Here is a 23,491-nt window from a genome sequence, read left to right on the forward strand (position 1 = left end):
TGAAAACTGTACCCTAATAACCAAAAGGTAGTCACTGGGGAGGGGGTCAGAAAAATATCAAAGACATACATATTGTTATACTTTTATTAGTCCTAAAATTTAAAGTGCATTGAAATTTTAAAACATCCTCAGAAGACGCCTTTAGTATCTGAACGTAAAAAAATCCATAAATTTGTGTCGCCCTGAAACTAAAAATTCTGTGACTCCGCCTCTCCTTACGTTGAATTAACGTTCAACTTAGGACTCCCTAAACGTCCAGTGAGTACGTAATCGAGTCTATAACCTGTACAAGTGTAGCTATATTAATTCGAATATTCGACTGCCTTTATTTCAATTTTGATAACTCTTGTCTCTATAATAATAGCCATCGTCTGTCTGTCTGCGCGGAACCCCCGCTGAGTTAGAAAATGATGTTACGGAAACACGAATATTAAATGCGATATATTTTTATCCAGTTTGTTGCGACGGGTAAATATAAAGGACGGGCGGCTCAGTGGATTTTTCCACGGGCAACGACTAGTTTTTTACAGGTTATTGCATAACATTTAAGGGTGCTGTTCACTTTATCTTTATCTCTGTTTTACACAATTTCTTTTGGGAATTAAAATTATTCACACTACAAAATTCGGAAAATCATATCGAAATATTTTTGAATTTTAAAATTGTACTAGTTAATAAAATAAATACTGTTCATAATTTAAAAAAATAAAATGTTAAAAATTTATTATGTTCGTGTTGTTAAAAACGTTTTTACTAGTAAACATCTATCATATTATACAGAAGCTGCATCAGCGAAGTGACTTCACATAAAAACACTATTTTTCAAACTTATTCATTGCCTGAATGTATTAAACCGCGGACTGAAAACAAGTGCCCTTCTGGTGCCCTCACAATACTGTATATGTTTCCAGACGTTCATTTTGGTGTCTATATGAAGGTCCATCACAGCGTTTTCACTGGTATCAGATCACGTGGTATCATATCCTAACCAGTCAACCCAAAAAACAATGAATACTCTCTTCTTTTATTTCCAATTGTAATAACAAACTGTAAAATAAAAAAGGACATTAAAAATAAATTATTTCGTCTTTCCTGTTTACATAAAGAAAAAACCCCAGATATGTACACGATTTTTTTAATAAGAATATGCTTTATAAGAATATAAAGCTGGAATTTAATAAAAAATTAAGAGTAAGAATAATTCTCAGGGTGATTTTCCATAGAGAACAAAACGACTCATCATCAACAAGTTTTTTGTTTTCCTAATTTCGTATATCACTTAATAAAACATCATGCATATATGTACGATGCACATGTTGGAGAATTTGCTGAAATTGCAGCCTAAATATTTAATAATTTAAGAATATTTTAACCTTCATCATCTTTGTAAAGATATGTTTATTTGAAAGAGCATAGTCACAATGCAAAGGTAGCAGGAGCGTTTTGTAGGGCAAGGAAAACGATTACACGAAACAACTATAAAACGCACGAAAATACATGCAACGCCCCACGTTATAGCGAGACCTAGTTCGAAATCCCTCTCCCTGTAAGGTATAATTTAGAAGTTATTACAAAAATTTTGGAGACTTCCATCCCCTCCCCTGACCCAAATAACGTTGAGATAAAGGTTTCAGACACATTTGGAGTAGGTCTGCATACCAATCTCATTTACATTCAACTGAAACAATAAAATTACCTTTTTACTGTAGAAGTAAACTCATCTGGTCCACAAATAGCAAACAACTGGTCCAAACCAGATGAAGCTTCCACTCTTTGAATGACAGGACTTTGTTGTTTAGATACAGCAGACCAATCACTTGTCGCAAATTCTTTTAACAAATCTCTATCTACTCTTCCTTTCAAGCCTGTCCATTTTTCGCTTGGCCGGCTTAAGATATACTGTACACTAAATCTAAAATTTGATGTGAAAGAATGCTGAAATTAGAACGAAAACTAGATCAAGATTATCAAGGAGCAGTTAATTACAAGTTCTACGAACAGTTCACGGGTTTTCTCAGGCTCTCAGGATTTTAATGACTTACACGAAAAGTCAACGTCTGACACATCACAAAAACCATATGATGGCTCATAGCATAATAACAAGCTGGCCTAACCCAAATATGTACGATAACAGCGTATCGCCGCCCACTTGAAAGTAACTTCGGAAAGTGTTAAAGTAACGAAACTATTGTGTGGAATTATATTTACCTATCAGGTAGTTCTTGCGCTAAATTATCGAGTTGATCTTTCCATATGATGTCTTCTTCTGTTTTGTTTGCAAAAAGTAATTTGACGCCACTAAAATTTGTTAAATTATATAGGTGAAAACCAAGTTGAGGTGGTACTAGTATAAAAAATAAAAAACTTGTTATTGGAAAAAAAGTTGACGCTTATCGGGTGTTGGTTTTTGTCAGCGCGTTTGAAAAGCCGGTGTTAGACATTCAGTTGACGCCCTGGATAAGTGGAACATTCGATATGTATTTTTCTGGTTCTTTCAGCCAAATTACACTCTTGTAACTGGAATTTTGCTCGTTCGTTCAAACCTTTTTTTTTTTACTTTTGAATCACGGGTTTTTTAAAACCAACACATGCATGGTAATATCGAATCGAGAAATAATTTAAAAGTTCGCTTGAGAATTACAAAGTCTTGAAAGACCGAAGAAGGGTAAAGCTGCATTTCAACAGCTAGGAAGTATGATGTCGCAAAAAAACACATTGGTTGAAGAAAAACAGGACATATGCCGGGTAATCGATTTAAACAATGCAGGAAGGAAACGAAAAAGAATCAAATCAGCCACTTTTAAAGTGTTAGATAAAGCAATTTGCAAATGAACCATTAGTGTACGACACAACAACATTCATATTTTATCTGCAGAGTATAAAAATTTTCGTTCTAAGTGACTATATAAAAGTAACTCTCACATATAAAAGTCACTATGTCTTATTTACCCTTCGGGAACCTTTTGCGCCCTTTTATTTCTAGCATTTTTTTGACGAAATTAATTATTTTTTAAAAAAATTTCGGTTAAGCGTAACTATTTAACCCTAACTATTCACTTGAAAGTTTAATTTATCGTGGGGTAACTGTATACTATAGATTTTGACCGTGAAAATTTAAAATATACTGCAATAAATGTCGGGCGCGAATTGATAAATGGCGTTTCGATTGATTCTCAAATGTAAAATAATACCAGCTTTGGAAACTTACCATTTTTAGAAGTTGAAATATTTTCGTGTTTTACGATATTCAGAAAATATACAAAAATTTCCCACCCTAGCATCTTGAAACAACCTCGCTAAGTCAAACACACTGTTCTCACTTACCTGCTATTGTTTAATTCGTCGCCATGCAAATAAATATTTATCAGCCGAATCATTGGAGTAAAGCCTAACAAGAAAATCCATACATAAGAATACTACTGCAGTCGAGAACGAGGAGCGGAATTCTGCCATTAAACGACGCGCTAATATAAAATCACAAATAAAAAGGATGTTTTTAAGCAGTACACCGGATTGTTTTGCATAGAACGTATTTGTTTTGAGCCGGTCATGTTCGTTGGCTACGACACTAATCTAATTACGTTTACGTGGTACGTTTAGGGATTAAACTCTAAACCTTGAAACGACTGGATTGACGCGAAATGATTTTTGTAACAAAAATTAAAGAAACTTCTGTTCAGTGACGTTTGTAATACAAGTGATATATACTGTAGTTAAAAGATCTAAATTCTTTTATGCGAAAATATTCTGCACGCAAATTATTTTCTACGTTAAGGTCTCACCTGTTCCTGCAGCAATCAGGTATACATTCGCCGCATCTTTTAACCGCGATCTTTTAAAATTACCAGTGCTATCACTCACAACCATGTGATCGCCTAAAAATAAAATTTTGAATTGGTAAATCAAAACAAGAGAAATATACTATTGGAACACAACGCTGGGCCGTGCAGTATTCACTAGAATGAGCGCTCTTTGGGGTAAAATATTTGACAGCCGCTTTTATTTTTTTACTAGTTACATCGATTAGAAGTACTTTGTGGTTTATCTTATCCATAGATATTACAGTAGAATCAACTGGCACAACTACAACAGCCTAATGAGACCACTGGGCGTATATTTGAGCAAATACAGTATAGGATAAAATAACATGCCTTTAAAACGATTATATTTCACATAAAATGTTCATGACACGTACCTTCACATAAAGCTTTTAGATTTGGTGTGAGAGTTCCATCAGGATAATGTTTGATCATCAAATACAAAGATTTGTTTTCGATAGATTCTCTAAGGCTTGGTGAGACTACAGTGTAACTTCGGGAGATCTCCATGCCTTAGAAAAACAAAGGAAAAGGCCTTAAGTACGAATTAAATGACAAGGTAAACGTAACAAAGACCCAACAAGCAGTTAAACAAGCAGTTGACAAAGGTCACAGAGATGGAGATGTAAAATACCTTCAACCGTGTCCTTCACAATCACATGGTGACCAATTGGTGTTTCATATTGAACATTTTCAGGAAATGCAAGCTGGTAGAGTTTGATATCGTGCGTCACATTTAATATCGATAATATTTTACATCTTCTAAAAATCAACTCTAAAAAAAAATGTTTTAAGTACGAATTTTTTATCTTTATAAATAATTCTGTTTTTTTTCTTAACTTTTCGGTGGAAAAGGTATTAGTCATCCGCTTTTAAAGGCTAAAATTAACATTATATTATATAACATTATAATAACATTTTAACATTATAATTAGTAACTAAATAATAAGAATTTTAGCATGAATATTTTACTGATTTATAAACAGTGACTTCTCGAAAATCTTTTTAAAAGTTTTTAAAATAGTCAAGCAAGACTGTCAACACGGATAAAAGTAGCTAGCGCCATCATGGTTCGATGCTTTAGCGGAAAATGTTCGAAATTTCACCAAGTTTTTAGGAATTTTAGGTGTTTTGTCACTTTTATATATTTGGTTAAACAACACCATAATATAAACTTAATAAAACCACATCACCCCTACCTAACTATCCCATTCACAACACGGGGGAATTGTGAATTGCTCTTAGATGAGTTTCATATATAACATTTTCATTAAAAAAACCTTTTCCAATTGCTTAATCACAAATAAACGTTTTTCATCAAAGAGATATTAAACTAACGTTGTAGAGTTTGAAAAATTGTTTACGACTTTTGTAGAGATATTCACAAAGGTATTTACATGTAATTTTGCTGATACAAAATGTTTAAATATGAAGCCACAATTTTGAAACTACAAACATGATTTCATCATTAATTTTAAAACTGTCACAAGATATTCACGCTATCTATATCTACTCTATTAATCCTGTTATTTCTGATATTTTTTTGCACCAATACACCTCTCCCGAATTTCATAAATTATAATAATTATGACGTCGTCCAAAATTTCATAATGATTCTATGCTCTTTAAATAAGGATATTCAGATAGAATATCAAACTATCATGACAAAACTGAAGTTTTTAGAGCAATATAATATTCTGGTTGGATTTTATTTAGATTTGAAAAAAATAATTATTTTGAAAAGGAGGCTATTCTTTGAAAGTCTATATGAAGGGTTTGACCGTAACTTTCAGCTCGCAGTTGAGCCACTTAAGGAACAGAAATATTGTTCTACCTTTTGATAAGGAACTTATGGATGAAAATCATTTTTAGTATCGACCTCTGTAATTAGGTTGTCATAATTTGGAAATTCGGGAAAGGTGTATAAAAAATAATTCCGCCTCTCCAATTATTCCACACGCCGAATTGCCATTTCTATCGAGTTTGTAACGTATTTGACAATAATTTCGAATGCATTGCTTCGATTTTCTTGTTTAATCGAAAAATTCGAAGGAAACATTGTTTATCACTAAAAATTTGTAAAATGTTGAAAGTTTCAACCGAGCACTCAAAAGTCAAGCATAAAAATTATTCTTTAAAGATTAAACAGGAAGTAGTGGTGTATACGAATACTGCGGCAAAATTTGGAATCCACCACAATTCAGTTCAAGAATGAAAGAAACAAGAACTAAGACTGAGCGAAATTCAGAATTCGTTTTCGCCTCAAAGGAAAGAGAAGAAGTAGAGGAGGTTGTGTTACAGTTTTACGAACAAATGCGAGAAGAAAAGTTGCGTATTACTTGACCAATGTTACGACAAAAAGCTATGGAAGTTTACGAAAATTCACAGCAAAAAAAGGAGGTTGCAAAACATCAATTCGTTGCTTCCGAAGGTTAGATGACTAAATTTCTCCAAAGAAATGGGCTGGTTTTGCGTCGAACAACCTCCAACTGATTACCGAGGTAAGATCAAAATAACATTGATAGCCGCATAAACATCTGCGACAAAAGGGAATATGGTATAATGCATTATTCAATTCTACTGTTATCACGAATTGGAATCTACATTCTGCTTTTGCCTAACCGACTCATACCGGATCTCAAACATTTTTGGTGGGAAGCCGCTATGAAATTCGATGATGAAATTCAAAGCAACTAATTAGATAGAATAGAAGCATACATATTAATATTTAAATAGTATTATGGACTTTATGTTTCACCAATTAATTTGAGATAGGTACAAAAGTCATATATATGAAGGCACGAAAATGTTAATAAATAAATTGCAGCTTAATTCCTGGTGGATGTACTGCTTTTGTACACGCTTCAGATTTTTTTTGCAAGCCATCCAAAAATATGATAAGTGGTTAGAATAAGGTGACCAAGAAGTACCAGCCAATGGACAGCTGCTTGATTAGCACCAATGGACAACTTCTACACTGGACGGTTTATCCCCAAACATGATCACGCATTCATTCGAGGAAACAGGTTTGTGAGGAATCTAGGTATCTTTGTACTTTTTGCGCCTAATCATTCATAAGTAGTAATTCATAGTTTTTCTTTTTTCGTCCAAAATGATACCTCTCAGTAGCTAACCCGCCTATACCCGAAAAGTTCAACGAATAGACCTGTTTCCATATCCATTTGGTTCTGCGAAATATGAACGCAAAAATGCAGAATAATGTGAAAACGAGATTAGTCATGCGCAAATTTCGGGATGTTGGTTATTTACATGCAAGTTTGAAGAATTTATCTACAAAACGTTGACTTTAATAGCTTTTAACTGACAGTTTCACATAATTGTAGTTAACACAGTTATAAAGAGGGTTTTGGTAGTAGTAGTGTGGCAAAAGTTTAAATACTGCAGATTTTAAGGGCGTAACTTTTGGTATATGTTATGTCTAAAACGTAGCCAAGTTTTTAGAATGTGGATAAATTTTTATTTTACTGTCTCCAAGTAAATTTAGAACTAAAACTCAATATAAAGGTTTACTAACGCTCAATGGCACTCCATATTACACTGATCAGAAATTTGACACAAAGTTTAAAGCCTAACTTTGCTCACCAAGTCAAATTAGTATCCCTAATTCTGAAATCACAAATGCGTAAAATGTGAGTTATAAATACTTCCAAAACTACCCGCTCACTCAAAAAATTATCAAGTTGAGGCACCCACAAGCTGAACTCAACTACTATTTTAAAACCACAGTCAGTAAGCCTGACTAATGCTATTTTCAGATGTTGTTAGAGGAGACACAGGATATATATCAGCAACATTACCAATTTTGGTAAACAGTTTGAAATTTCACGTTTAAAACAAGTCAGCCAGCCAAGTAGTTAGCTACTTGTATCATATTCAAAGCTAGCTAATACCTAGCTCATTTAACACCAAAAATAATAAACAAAAGCATTAGAACAGCCCAATGATACATGCTATTATCCCATATTATCACCAAATGTTAATAACAATCCGTATGACAAATTAATTTTGCAAATATTGCAAGTAAACAAAGCATATCTGCACTTCTTCGCTGCAAACTAAAAGTTTGCTGATAACTAATCTCGTTTTCATGTTATTCGGCATTTTGGTATGTATATTCCGCAAAACGAAAATGGTTATGGAAAGAGGTCTATTAAATAAAAAACTTTTGAGATGCAAACATTTAAACTTCCAGTTTATAAAAGTAATCTGATAAGACTGCTTTGTTAAAAAATTTGATTCTACATTTTTATCAAACCAAATATTCACTGGAAAAAAAACACACCACAGACGACAGAAAACTTTTAAAGAGAGTAAAAATGAAAAAACTGCAAACGTACTTATTAAACTACATTTATCTTTAATGTCTGTCATTTTAATTTAGACAAAACTAAATTTTAAAAATGTTTCCCAGCTAAATTAAAAAAAAACAGGCATTTTTCCAGCCATTCCAGCCGAAGTAGCAACCCTAACTTTTAAAAACCGATGACGACATAATAATCTCTCTCTATGTCAACACGTTTCATCTTTTCCTGTCTTAATAATTTGGTTAAAGTTATGAGACTATTTCTCTCTTTAAAGTAGACTTGTTATTATGGTTGAATTGAAGTATCGTCAAAAAACAGTTCAAACTTAATTATTGCTTGCCTTCATTCTTAAGGTGTACTGGCTATGCTATTTAGGGGAACACTTCATCGGCAATAAACCGATTGTAGTGAAGACAAACTAAATCTTTACCTCTTTGAGACTCTTGGTGTAGTTTGTTGTGGCCTTCTAAGCCAACACCCAGTTGTTTCCAGCTATAGCTTCTGTCTTGTTTTTGCAATAAAATGTCAATTTTATTTCCAGTAACAGCTTTAACTGCAATGTAAAAAAAATTATGTAGTTATTTTAAAGCAATAATTGGTACAATTTTTTGGAATTAATGCTGCTTATAAAATTAAGAAAATAAAAGGTACATACTAGCAACAGAGGCTACGCGTTCAGTCAAATCTACGAAAGAATCAAAAACAACTTTATTAAAATATTAATAGGAATTTTTTGGGTTTCTGCAAATCTGTGGGAAGACAACAAGTTTCCTACACTAAGGAAAACATCAAACATCATTTTGTTGTGTTTAATGTTTTTTAACACGATGTTATTGAGTTTTTTATATGTTTTTTAAACATTGGCAAAGGAAAACATGAAGTTTCTGACATAAAGGAAAACTTCAAACATTATATTTCAGCTGTTGTGATGATTACTGCTTTTCTGTATCAAAACTTGATGTCACATCTTCACTCTAAATCTCTTAGCAGAATAAACAAAGTTTTTTATTATGAATAACTGCAAACGCGAATCACGATTTTAATGGAATACGTTGCTATCAGATGCATTCCTGTGTGCCTTAAATCCCGAATCTTTGGGAACCAATTCTTTTGCCAACTCTGTTTAATCCAACCTCAAGAAAATAATAATTTGGAGTGCGTCCTTAATGAATCTTTATCAAATAAACTTGTGCGAGAACTGATCACAATTTGTGAAATATAAAATATAGAAAACTTGTTATCATGAAATAGTAATGTTATGTTGTACCGTAGTGAGACATGGGCAGTGAAGCAGGAAGATCTTGATCGTTTAGAAAGGAATGATATGAGAATGGTTAGGTGGATGTGTAACGCCAGTCTGAGAGACAGAAAGAGTATGAGCTAAGAAGCAGGCTTAAGTATCCGTAGAATTAAAGATGTTATCCAGATAAGAAGATTGAATTGGCTGGGGCACTTTGAAAGAATGGAGGAGGATAATTGGGTAAGAAAGTGTAGAGACTTAATAGTTCCTGGGGCAAAGCCCAGAGGCAGACCAAGAAAGACTTGGCAGGAGGTTGTAAAGACAGACTTGATACAGCGGAAGTTGAGTTTAAATCTAACACAGTCTAGATCAGATTGGAAGAGTGTCATTAATATACCCCGTCCAACCCATGCTAGCATGGAAAACGGACGTTAGGCCGAGAATGATGATGATGATGAAAAAGTAATAAAAAGGTTTAAAAAAATGTTTTAATTTACATAGTTTACAGAATGTATTTAGTTTTTTTAAAAAAGCCCTTTCCATTAAACTATTGAAATGTGCGTCAAAAAAAAATAGACTTTCAGATATTGCAAAGAACCCTCCCAAATTCATTAATATTCATACTAACAAAAGTTAATCTATTTTAAGATACTAACATTTCTTGCTCAAGCACACTAAGAAACAAAAAGCAGTGATTTTTTTTATTTTTAAAATGTTAGTTGAAGATTCAAGATTATTATTTACATTTGTGTTATTTTTTTGTTCTTTTCGATTTTTTGGTGGGATGTTCTTTTGTCGCTGGAAACTTATACCGATAGTAATAAATTTAACTGAACGGCTTTTAAAAATGTATATAAAGTGTTTGATATATTTTTTATTTATATTAAGTCTATTGCAGTGTAATACTTTTTTTTTAATATAATCTAAAAATTTTCCCAATATCCCATTTCCAGTTTCATTTTCAATGAAATGCAACATTTGTGAAAAGAAAAAGGCAGGTTTTTCTGTCACAGATTTCTCCAGGAAATGTGGAAAACATAAGTGTTTTCGAGAATATTTAATTTTTCACACAGTGTCTACAAGGGTCTATTATGTAATAAGGCCCAAAATTTCAATTTAGTGAACAGACATAATGGTACACAATTGTTATAAACAACTTTTTTTACCTAAATGTATCCGATAATATTTTTCGCCAAATAAAACTTTGATGTCCAATTTTTTCCCATCACTGCAGTCAACAATGACATCACTTGGATGAACAACCTAACACAACAAATGATAACAAAAAATATAAAAAATATAACTTTCAATGGTATTACACTAATTCTAACCCATAGTGAAAAACATCTGAAGATATATTAGCAGAGAAGTAAGTTCTTAGTTCTAGTGTCAGATAGCAATCAACACCATTAATGGATTCAAAAATAGGATGGAGACAATTTAAAAACTGATTCCTCGAGCTTATGTTGATTTTCAGTAAAAAGATGAAAAAATCCAACTTCAGCCAATCGCCAACTTAAATCAACGTCCAAATAATTTAATTATCATCTAGGCTGTGCTGAAGTACTATCAAACCTATGTTCTTTTTCACAAATTGCTGTATTGTATATAATTATTTTAGTTTTACATTGCTTGAAGTAAAATGACAAGCATGTCGACTACCTTGCTTTTTGTGTATATAGATAGAAAAAGTTCATTCTCCTTTTCATACCAATCATATCTAAAAAATTAAGTGATTATACAATAAGAAACCACTTAGATCCTGGGCAGAGCACCTACAGTTTCAGGTGCAAACAGGCAAGTAATAACACAAACAATTAGTCATCTTTTTTTGCAAAACATCCACCAATTTAAAAAACGAAGTATTAACACAAACCTTGGAATAACTTCAGCTGGTTTTGTAGCTGTCAATCTAGCTAAAAATAAATACTCCAATGCAACAAAAACAAAAAATTTCTTTTACTTTATCAAAACAACTAAGTTATAAGTAATTTACAGATATTCAAAGTTCTATATGAATATTACATCTTGTCATTTGTTACTTTTGTGAATTTAGACATAACATTTTTAACATTTTCTAAATCTTTTAAAAAACGTAAATATATACAAATGAGTATTTGGCTACCTTAATTTTTTAAGTTAGTTTTCTATTGTTTTAATATGGGCAACCGGAACTGATGAACCTCTCTAATGATGCCACAATTAGAAAAACTCGAGAAGCGTAGTTACAATTAACTTGATTAATATGCGCATTTTAGTTGGTGCTTTTATTGCATTTTGTGATATGGCATATACATGGCTACGGAGTATTATTTTGAAATCTGTTTACAGAAAGACAATACAAATCATAAACAGACTTATTTTGACCATAGACTGGATGCTTTATATGGATAGAGAAAATTTTAAAAATTCCATAGTTTCCAAGTCAATTTTCAATTTTATTAAAATGATATCAGTTTTCCGATACACCATCTTCAAAATAATAACAATAACAATGACAATAATAATAATAATAATTATAACAAAAACAAGAATTGCTCAAGTGAGTTTATAACGGCAAAGTTTTTAAGCTTGTAGCTCACGGAAAGGAAATTACTGAGCTTTCCAATATTTCTTTGAGCAAAAACAATCACTGATGTTGCTAGGAACAAATCCCATTAATTTGAGCAAATTTAAAATAAGAGTATCCTTACCGGGTGAAAGAAAAACATTGTTTGTAGTTAATGATGTCTTTTTAATGGAAGAAGTACTCATCACTTGTAATGGACCAATGTAACATTTTGCCAACATAGAACTATAATTTACCCACTTATGAACCTAAATATTAGAAATCAGAATTACAGTTATCGATTTTGTGGACAACTATTTTGGGTACCTAAAAAGGGAAACATTAAAAATATCAAATCAAATATATCAAATATTTATTCATCTCAGGGTATTTTCAGGGTTTTAGCTTTGAAAAAACATATTTAGAAAAAAGCAACTTTAGTCAGATGATTGTTCTTATTAAAAAAATTTGCAGTGAGGCTCCTCACTAGAGCTTTTAATTCTAAATTTTTTTTTTTGGATCAGCCCCTTAAAAAAAAATCAGAATACATGAAAGAACAATCTAACTTTTAGGTTTACAGTGTTTCAATACTTGTATGTATACATTTTTGCGTTATATATAACTATTCACCTCATCAAACAGATCTGTTGCATCCATACCAGCTCCTCTCATAAGTTCATCCACTCCTCCAGGATGATACTCCATGTACTGTGTAACATTATAAACTCGCCCTATAAAAAAAATATTCATATTAGCTATAATGCAAAATACGTACATTTGTCTGTAGAAACACACGATGGCAAGAATAAAATGTTGAAACAAAACTAAAGAATTATTGGTAATTAGAGACAGCCAAAAATTATCTATACTCTATTACAGTACTTTATTCATCATAATTGGGTTAAAACAATATTAGAGATTCTAATTTTAAAAATCTAGCAATATTTACACAAGCAAGTTCTTTTACTCAAAAGGTTAAATTAATACTGTATTAATACTGTAAATAGCATACTTTTTTGAAACCCTGACTTGAAAGTGCTTAGTTAATTTGGGGCAGTTAATTCTGCATTGTCCTGACATACCAAAGAAAATTGTAATATTCCTGACTTTTTACTGACATTTTACCAAGAATTGTTCCTGAAAATTCCTGTTTTTGATATTCTGGACAGGACCCTATAAATTTACCCCTGTATATATATATATATATATATATATATATATATATATATATATATATATATATATATATATATATATATATATATATATATATATATATATATATATATATATATATATATATATATATATATATGTATATATATATGTATATATATATATATATATATATATATATATATATATATATATATATATATATGTATATATATATCTATATATATGTATATATATATGTTGAACTAGAGCATAATGCAACCCCAATACAATTTTCAAGATTTCAAGCTTCAAAGTCTCGAAATCATATTTCATCTTTTGGCTTTTTGTATTTCTTATTATTTATTTATTTTTTGTTTCTAAACCAAGGATTTACTTTAGCCTTAACAATTGCACTAGATAAAATTTTTACAATTCTTCTACAGGTATTTGTATTATCTGATTTATGTTACCTGCTGGGAAGTAAAAAACAACAACAACAAAAGATAGGAGGTAACAAAGTTTGTAATCAAGATCTATAATAATATATTGAATATGGTGCTGGCGAGATGGAATCACTAAAAAATAATTTTATGAGGAAATAAAGTCTGGGAACTAAGTGCAAAGACCTTTAGGGGCTGTGATAACGCCTATTACAACTTGATAAGGCTGGTAAACACTTCTCTTTTAATTTTAAACCTGCATTTCTAAGAACAACTATCAGGAAATTAATAAGACAAACAGATGTAGACTACTTGTTAAAAAAGTGAATAAGCAACAACAAATCATTTTTAAATCATTTAACAATAATTGTATATATCAGGCCTATCAATAAGAGGAGAGCAATTGCTCTTGCTCACACAAAGGCTCGCCCAATTCTGATAAATAAGAAACTAGCTGAGCCATTGCTCCCCCAATTCCAAAAAAATGTTTTTCTGACTGAGCAATGTCAATTAATCTTACATGGAAATCAACGTTCTTTCTTATTATTTACAGCAAAAAAGAACCAAAATATATATAAAAAAGATAAAATAAAATAGATAAAAAAGACTTTGTGATAAAATATATGTTTATAAACTTATTCTATTCAGATTGCTTATCCAGTTGAAATTATTGTAACACTGGGGAGCGATTTATTGCTCAGGTGTTATTTTCTTATTGATAGGCCTGTGAATCCCTAAAAACTGAAATAAATCAATTTAACATGGTTTAAATAATGATCATTATTCTCTTTTGATCTTTTTGCATTAAAAATTTTTAATATTGAGAAAAACATAACAATTATATAGAATACGGTCATTAAGAGATAGGTACCAATAAAAAATAATTTTTTGAGGAAACTAAAATTTCAAGAAATTGGAAGTCTTTTTGTCAGGTCGTACCAGTAATTACCAAGAATTATTTCTCATATATGTAGTTATACTGTTAATAATTTAACTTTAATAAATAACTGTAACATTGCTGTGTTATAATTTATATATTCCAGTAAAAATTTATTAGCATTCCCTTCTACCTGCCTAAAATCATGACAAATAAATTGGAATAGTCAAAAAATTCCTACAAGATTATTAGGGTGCTGAAGCATAAACTTGCTGCAAGAGTGAAGTTGGAATGTTAAAACTAAATCCAAAAAACACATTTATGAAATAATAATACTCTGGACTAAAGATATTTGTCACAATATTTAAAAGTTAGGGTAACGACAGGGGAACAGAACAAGAGAAACACTACAAATTTCGTAAACATGCTCTACTTTAATAACTAAACAACCTTAGTGGCAGAAGTAAATAGGTAAAATTTAACAATTTTGTAGACACTTTAAGATGAGAATTTGAGAGGATGTGTGTAGAACAAGGATTTTTTTTATTTATTTAACTTTTGTAAGTTTTGCGTTTCGTGTGCTTTTTGAATTCCTTATAAAAACTGAAAAAGAATGATTATTACAATCTTTTTTTCTATAAATATTTTCCCTGAAATACCAAGAATCAAGGCCTAAATAAATAGTCCAATTGCTTGATGAAATAAACCCAAATGTTTAACGGTACACATGTTCTTGATATTATCTACAATACAATGATACATTTAAGAAATGCATTTCCTAGCAATGCGTGAAATGATTTACGCTGTGCATTTTTAGTATAAAAAACAAAGCCATCATTAAACTAACCATACAGAGATGATAAATGGTGCTGTTATGGCGTGGCACTCTATCAAAAGCTTTCTCTAAATCTACAAAGGCAAAATAGAGATTCTTTCTCTTTCCTAAATACTTATGGATATAAAACTTAAAGCATAGTGTTCCATAAGAGTAAATTTTGATGTTAAAGCTGGCATGCAATAAAACCCCAAATCTTCACTTTCTTACAGGCACTTTTTAAATCTCTTTCTTCATCTCTAAATTATTACTGATTTACATTATTTCTTTTCTACAAATAAATGTTAATATTATTATTTCTAACAGATTGTCAGAAATATACGAGATTCATGAAATACTGGTGGAGCAAAAAATACTAAGATAAAATAATTTTTTGAGGAAACTGAAATGTTTAAATGTTTAGAATTTTAGCTCCTGGAAAATTTTTGAATTTTGTTGAAAACCGAAAGACAGACATCGACTTATATTATAGAGATGTTTTTAAGGAAACAGAAATTTAAATTTCTAGCATAACGAAACCAACCACCTTCCCTAAACTTGAAATGAAAGGGTATTCTCCAACATAGATAGGCTCAATAAATAAACATGCAGATAACAACCTTAAAACCAATTTACAAGTAAACATAAAGCCTAATAAGGCATTTTTATTTTTTAAATGGCTTATTGACAAATAAAATATTAACTAAAATATATCACAAATGAGTAGACTCTTAATTAAACACCATTAGTACAATTTCCCTAACAATGGAGAAAATATATTTCAAATACAACTCGTAATGTAGTAAAATAATTTAAAATATGACAACATTAAATTAGGATTTGTCAATCCATTCACGCATCTGTACTAAGATTACACTAATGCAGAAACATTAAACTTTTTAAAGTTTTTAAATATAATTATGCAAATACTGCAAATATTTTCTTTTGAAATAAAAGTACTATACTACGAAGTGAAAATCCTATGCAAATGTTGCAAAATATTTATTTTTAAAACAACTGACCATCTGATTTTTTTCCTTAAATAATTAATTCCTTCAGTGCACTCTTTCATAATATTTTCGAACACTTTCAAAATTAAAAAACATTATATTGCAACTTTGGGCCTAATTAATTTAATTATGGCTAGAAAAATTGACATCATTATGAATAATCAAGGTTTTCATGGGGGGACCAAACTGGTGAATTTCAAAAACTGAATAATTCTTTTTAAGAATAATTTTTTAAGAATGATCTAATGTAACACAGTTAACATTTTATCCTATGTTAAGCAGAAGCTGTCAGGTTGGATTGTTTTTATAAATTTGAACAAAATGTTGTCATCAAGATATCAAACAAAATTTTTTATTTCTTTCGTCAGTCTGGCTAAAAAATGTTTTGACCTATTAAAAATATTCTAGGATGCGTTTTCTGATGGCTTGTCAGTATATTTTCTCAATGATTCAGAAAAACACTACAAAAGTCTCATTTAATTTAGTTCTCAACTAAAAACAGTTATAAAACAATTAAGAGAAAAGAGGGAAAAAAACCCGAAATCATATTTACTAAAGAATATTTATAAAACACCTTACACAAAAATTTTTTGAGTAAGCTTAAAAAGGAATTTGTGTAAGAAGAACGATAATTAGGACATTAATAATGAGAAATATATTTCTAGCATTCCAAGCTCGAAATGATTGCAAAATTCTTCTCACATTTAAAAATGCATTGTGACTAAAAAATAATTTTTTAAGGAAAAAAACAAAACACACTAAACTATTTTAATAATCTATTTTTTCTCAGCATCAGTGTGGTTATCAAAGCCTTTATTTTACCCTCAAAGTAGGTTAAATATGCTTAATAATGTTGACCAACTTTGTTTATGTTTGTACTGATTTCACAGAATAGCAACATGTCTTGCTAATTTGTCAAACATTATTTCATGCAGCAAATGTTAATCATTAATGTTGTGTTGCTGCGCAATTGGCACCACTACATTTATGCATCTCCCATGATTTATCTTTATAACTCTTGTAGGTTAAAAAAAGTGTACGCATCATGATGGAAAAAAAATTACCACAAAATATTTTTGAAATGTTGAAATAAATCTGCTACTTAAAAAATTTGCTATGTTGCATATGTTTCTGGTGGATGGTTTTAGAAAATAACACCAGTTGATATTTCTTATGGTGACCTGAGTATAGACACTACCTTGAATATGTTTTATTAAAATCAATATACATAAGGCAGGTAAGAATCTATTCATTCATGTTTTAATCTTGTAATTAAAAAAGGTATGTAACAATAAATTTGAGTAGTGAAAAATAACTTTGTAATAAATACAAAACAAACCCATATTATTACAAAAGCTGACATGATGGAGAACGCTACGAAAAAAACTGCATTGAATAATCAAGATATTATCATGTCATAAACAAGCGAGGCTAGGTTGCCACAGCTACATCTGTTATCGTTAAGCAAAAAAAATTCTAAAAACAGACCTTGTTGTTATTGGCTTTCCTAAGTTTTCTCAATGACAGGTCTCCTTTTGGAGCAATAGAAAATAACATCTTGTGGCCAGTACGACACACTACTTAGATCGATTCATTCAGATGACAAATCCCACACTGACATAACTCAAGATATGTATTTTGTAAATTTTCCTTGATTCCCTTTTTGTCCAACCCTGCACAAATATTTGCCTTGTCCAGCAGTAATTTTTCCAATTTGAAGTCAAAACCATTAAGTTGTAGCTAGCTAGCAATAAATTACTAGATAATTTATTGGGAATTCATATGTACTATAGCTGGTTAGGTAAAGCTAATAGTAAAAAACAGCCGCTCCTTAGTCGTAGCTTAGTGGTACTTCGAAGATTCGTAATTTGAAGCTCTGTGTAAGACCAGTTGCTTCTAAGCAACTGGTCTTACACAGAGCTTCAAATAACAATGGTATCTTACATGCATATAATTTTTAAAAAATGCTAATAATATAGAGAGAATTTTAAAATTGAAGTATGAAAAACATTAGTGAAGTAAGATTGAACATTATTACGCTGCGGACAATATTAGGTTAGTTTCCCTTAGTAGTTGTACAGCTAGCGCAAAAAGTGACTACAGCTGGCTAAATATTAAGACACATCTGGGTCCTATCATATAAGAAACAACTTCAAATGTTAAAATATGTTCAATAAAAAGGAAATTAAGTTAGGTATGTATAGCTTAAACAAGGCACGGCTGGACAATATTGGAGTTATTAAATAAACTTGCAGATCCCAAAATTTAGTTTCATTTAAATACAACTATAACTTTGCCACAAGGTCTATAGACCTTTTTTAATGTTTTTTAATTTTCCACTGCAAACCCTTCTGGCTCTAACACCTGCATGGCAGGCAGAAAGATGCAGAAGCTGAAGAAAGGTCTTTTTCAGCGCATTTCTTTCTACGGAAACATTTTAAACTATTATCGAGTGTAGATGAATAACTTCTAATTGATATATATTCATAATAAAGTTGTAATGATACCTTCATGCGAAGAAACAGACTAAAAAGGAGCTAACTTCACCTAGCGCCGGCATCTTTTTGCCTGCCACATGACATGTCGTACATAGCCAGCATGTCCTGATTATGTTGCCATAATTATGCATTTTTTGCCCTGTTTAAGCATGGGGCAAGCCGCTGTATATAATCCAGGTAGCGTTCGTAATCCGGACAGAACACGATAGGGTACTGGCTGGGGCTGTTACGTATGGCTAAGCTTTACCTAAGCTTAAGCTAGTTAGTTGAATAAAGGAGATATCTTACCTTATTTTAAAAATGAGTGTTGGCATGTCAGAACTGGCATTAAGTCAATGCTGCCTTGCCTTTCTAAAATATAGCTGGGATATTTCATGATTCCTGTTTTTGCCAGCAGTGTTTGTGGTAAGCTGCTGTCTCCTTTTAACTTTGCTGTCCTATAGTGTGGTTTTCTTTAAAAACGTTAAAACAAAATCATAAAAATCAACTTACCCCTTATTGCCATCCAACAGTCATCTTCCTTATTATGTTTTCGAAGTTCATCCAAAGTAACTGAATTGGTTCGTCCCATAAAACCCTGTAAATCTTGTCCACTATTCGCAAGTTTGACCCAATCCATTAAACTTCTACCCTTTTTTAAGGCAATTTTGTTACGGCCACTTCCTTGACGTTGGGGCGATCCTTTCGTAGGAAAGGAGGGTACACCCAACATGTTTTCTGCTTGTTCTTTGGGCTTTACAGATGAATTATACCTCCCTTCCTTTTTAGAATACGTTCCTCTGCACTGCTCGGGTCCGCCATCTTTTACTCTGCTTCCTGCGCACCCCAGGATTTTTAATTCAGCAAAAGCGCACTTGAAATCAATTTTTCTTTTAAAAAAGGCTATCTTTGATTCACCCTGCTACGCCACTCGGACACCAATTTCTTCGAGCTGTTAGCAAAACTGCTTTTTAGTAACTTACGTATTTTAGTAAATTAGAAACACCTGACGCCTACTTTTTAAAAATGATGAAAATCGAGAAAAAAATTTTTTCTTTGCACTTGTTAAACATAAAGAATAAAATTTTCACTTGCTTTTTCCCACAGATGGTCGAGCATATATTAATTACTTATTATTTGTTTTCTTTCTTTCGAAATAGCGCAGGTGAACTATTCTTTTTATCTTAATATTTAGATTTTACTATATTCCCATCAGTACTACGCACACAAAATGCAAGCTGAGACTTTGTTTTATTAGAACAGGAAAATTTGGTTTCAGCCTGGGGATTCTTGCTTGTTGTGGCACCTGAGAAGTTATTACGGAGTGGCCAACAATGGCTATCAACAAGGCAAAATGTTCTGGGAACGAGGTTGGTTCAACAGGTAAAACAAAAATGAGAAATCAATACCACGTATACTTCATTAACACTTTATTATACAATTTTCGCTTTTTTACAAAAGTTGAAAATTTTATACAAGTGTCAACACTCTAATGATAAAGACATCTGTAATGCATACAACAATTAGTCATTTTACCAATTTCACCAGCTACCGTTACCAAATATAAAAACAAATAAAAAAACGCAATATGGTCTTCGTTGAACATTGTACAAATATTTTCTGTTAGAAAACAAAGAATAGAAAAACAATGAACTGGAAATACTCTGGTATAAAAATATGTTATTAAAAATTTTAATCGTATTCAGATCCAATCGTGATTGCTAAGTCACCAGGATGTATAAAGGTGGAGTGGTACCATCTGTTCGTGTCTGCCACCACTAAATAAACAAAAAAAAAAAAATGATTAGAAGAAAAAATTCAATTTTTAACACAGTATTCCTTTGCAACCTGTTCTCTTGACAATTCATTGCTAAAAATCTGTACTATACAACGTTTTTGTGGACATTTTCTGATTATTTAGATCAAACTTTTTATGATCGTTTTTATGTCCTAATTAGGGATAAAAACACAAACAAAAGCAGAAGACCAATAAAAAACACAGACCAACTATGGTGACAGATTAACGAAAACAGGCTATTCAATTCTCGGAACAGCAGTTAAAAAAATATTAAGAAAATCTCAGCCTCGTTTGCAGGATAACTTAAAAAATTTGACGCTCAGGCAAAAAAAGGTTTTCTTGTAAGAAACGTGTAGTCGATTAAAGGTAAAAGCAACCGCATAAAAATCAAGTTCTCTTAGATATACACCACCAACGCAGACCTCCATGGTATATCTAACATCAGATACGACACAAATATAAAAGACAGAAGATAGAAAACAACGATGTGTTTCAGTACTAAACTTACATATATCTCCTGGTTCCATGGTAGCACTCAAGTGTCTTGGACATTCAAATTCACACTCCGGTGGAGGTTCAAAATACCAAGTCTTCTTCCCAGTGATCATGGCTTGCCACGATGGTCTGTTTACACTATCAATCTATAAAAAACATGGGGTATTTAAAACTTTTCTTTAAGTAATTATTAAAAACATCTTCTAGTTTCGTAGAAAAGTTTACTAAAATAGATTTGAAACCACCATTAAAAACTATTCAAACATTTGGCCAACGCTGTATCTCAAAATAACTGTTTAAAATATTCTTTCCACAGAAACACTGGATTTATAAAAATGTGGCATACATACATGCATTAAGGCTCCGTTTCCACTACCGCCCATAAATATCCAATCCAAGCTGCTAGATTCAGAATCATCAGGTAAAAAAGCTGGACGGCTATAATGCTTGCGCAATATATTTTGAACTTTGGGAATGCAATTACTCCTGCAAGGAAAAAGAACGTTTGTTGAGATGCATCAATAATAAAACACACACAAAAAGAAAGTCAACGAGGATGGCATTACTTCTAAACGTATTATTAAATAAACGACAATTACAGAACATTACTTACCATCCAATATACCATTGATCCTTTTTCAGTTCAGATCGCTTTTTACTCATTGTGAACACATGTTTTAGTGTCCGCAAGTTTGTTTTGTAGCCAAAAAACTGGCATTCCTTCTCATCGAACTCGTCTAAAGATTTCGTCTTGGTATAGAGCTTCTTAAAGTACTGGTAACTGAATACAGATAAAGCTGTCCAGTTACCAGTCCCCTTTTTTATTAACACAGGTATACCAGAATAGGCGTGATGCTTTACAAAATATTCTTTGGTCATATTATAAAAGACAGGCACCTAAAAGTAAAGACAAATTGTCCAAAATAATGTTCTCCTTTCTCAAGAGGGACACAAAGAATTACAAAATAACGACAGATGTTAGAGAATATATTTGAACGTTCTTATACGAGAATACAAGCGTTTCAGCCACATGCAAAAAGAGTGACGTGATTAATAAAAACAAAGTAAACATTTTTCTCTCCTTAATTTAGGAATTCTTAATCACTAATTTTTCCTGTTGTTTTCTGTTTGTTTTGGATTTTTAATTCGCTTCTTTTCCCTGTTTGTTCACTGACTACTCGACTCTTCTTCCTTATTGTCATATTCTCACCGAAAGTAATCTACTTTCTTTTTCTTCTTTCGTTTTATAGGTTTCTTAAGGTGAAAAATGAGGTTAAACGTGGAGTTAATTTGTATTTATCAAACCCTTTATGAACAAATTATTGCAAAGTTTAGAAACAAGACGTTTCGGCATGTTCAGGCAGTTTCAGATAACTCTTTTAAAAAACAAATCGCGGTAAATTACTATAATGTATATATTATCCAAGACGCCTCAAGTCAACATTGTTTTCATTACAAATGTTTTATAGCAGTATGGGGATTTTACTATTTCATAACTTATTGAGCTGAACAACATAAAACTGTTAATAAGAGAATATTAGTGAATATTCATATAGCTTGTATTTTTTACTGTTTTGAATATCTGGTGTACCTTTTTTTGTATTTAGAAAGTTTACTTGATCGAACTTGATAGTTCTAGCTTTCCACTTGATTTCAAAATATTAAAATAACCTGCAACTATCAATATTTTTTGCTACACAAGGTGTAGCAAAAAATTTTTGAGACGTGCATGACAACATGCATGCGTGTCAATATGGACAGCAGAAACGTATTACTGTTTTCGTTTTATAAAAAAGCACTAAAAGAGAAAAGTAAAATATATTTTAAAAAAGAAAACATTGGTTTCTTAGAGACTTAAAATTAATTTTTGCTCTCATTTTGTTTGTCATGTTTATATCCACTTTAAAACATTCACCCCTTTACATGAATGAGAAAAACCACATCAAACAACATGAATAGCATAATAACAATACAAATGAGTACAATACATACCTCTGTTATACCTTTACATATGTTGCATTTTGCTACAGGTCGAGTGAGTTCAATTGTTGCACCACCATGCGACACCAGACATTGTGATTCCGAGTCATAGACATAATCAGCAAAAACTTGTTTAAAATGTTGAATAGGTCTTTTATAAGCTGGCAACGGCAAACCTACCACTATTAATATACTGATCAAACCAATTACATAGGAAGCATAACGGAAATCAAAAGGTTTCTTAACAAGTTTTGCTTTGGTAGATTTTTTGATGTTAGCTGTTTTCTTCACGTCGCTACGATTCAAACCAGAAGCTAGAGCAGTAGCAAACAAGTCTTGAAGATGAGCATCCATTATGTTGTAAACAGCTCACTACTAGAGTTTTGCTACAGGAACATTTTACATTTAAGTCATATTCTGAAATCACATAATTGTCAGGACATTTATTTATTCAATAGAATATATATCACAAAGCAATTTACAGAACATTACATCTGGTATGGTTTTTATC

General features: G+C 31.4%; 4 protein-coding genes across 6 annotated transcripts in view; all 4 read right to left on the reverse strand.

The window, feature by feature from the left end:
* Positions 1-23,491, reverse strand: part of LOC130644791 (HIV Tat-specific factor 1 homolog) — a 100,697-nt gene that overhangs the window by 64,091 nt on the left and 13,115 nt on the right. The gene's annotated exons all lie outside the window — the stretch shown is intronic.
* The window catches only part of LOC130644787 (U4/U6 small nuclear ribonucleoprotein Prp4-like), a 96,127-nt gene that overhangs the window by 54,877 nt on the left and 17,759 nt on the right, over positions 1-23,491 (reverse strand). The gene's annotated exons all lie outside the window — the stretch shown is intronic.
* LOC130644788 (cytochrome b5 reductase 4-like) lies at positions 71-19,799 on the reverse strand. The gene is made up of 15 exons (XM_057450522.1): positions 19,221-19,799; positions 12,562-12,662; positions 12,077-12,200; positions 11,260-11,299; positions 11,046-11,103; positions 10,550-10,646; positions 8,799-8,828; positions 8,574-8,696; positions 4,453-4,593; positions 4,196-4,330; positions 3,783-3,875; positions 3,325-3,388; positions 2,209-2,298; positions 1,697-1,912; positions 71-1,047 (listed from the first exon to the last, which is right to left on the reverse strand). Exons 1-15 carry the CDS (start codon positions 19,438-19,440, stop codon positions 993-995), a joined length of 1,587 nt encoding a protein of 528 aa, XP_057306505.1. The 5' UTR covers positions 19,441-19,799; the 3' UTR covers positions 71-992.
* LOC130644792 (uncharacterized) lies at positions 20,105-23,426 on the reverse strand. The gene is made up of 5 exons (XM_057450527.1): positions 22,993-23,426; positions 21,614-21,897; positions 21,351-21,486; positions 21,014-21,146; positions 20,105-20,485 (listed from the first exon to the last, which is right to left on the reverse strand). Exons 1-5 carry the CDS (start codon positions 23,332-23,334, stop codon positions 20,400-20,402), a joined length of 981 nt encoding a protein of 326 aa, XP_057306510.1. The 5' UTR covers positions 23,335-23,426; the 3' UTR covers positions 20,105-20,399.

The sequence above is a fragment of the Hydractinia symbiolongicarpus genome, chromosome 5, assembly GCF_029227915.1.
Source record: "Hydractinia symbiolongicarpus strain clone_291-10 chromosome 5, HSymV2.1, whole genome shotgun sequence".
NCBI lineage: Eukaryota > Metazoa > Cnidaria > Hydrozoa > Anthoathecata > Hydractiniidae > Hydractinia > Hydractinia symbiolongicarpus.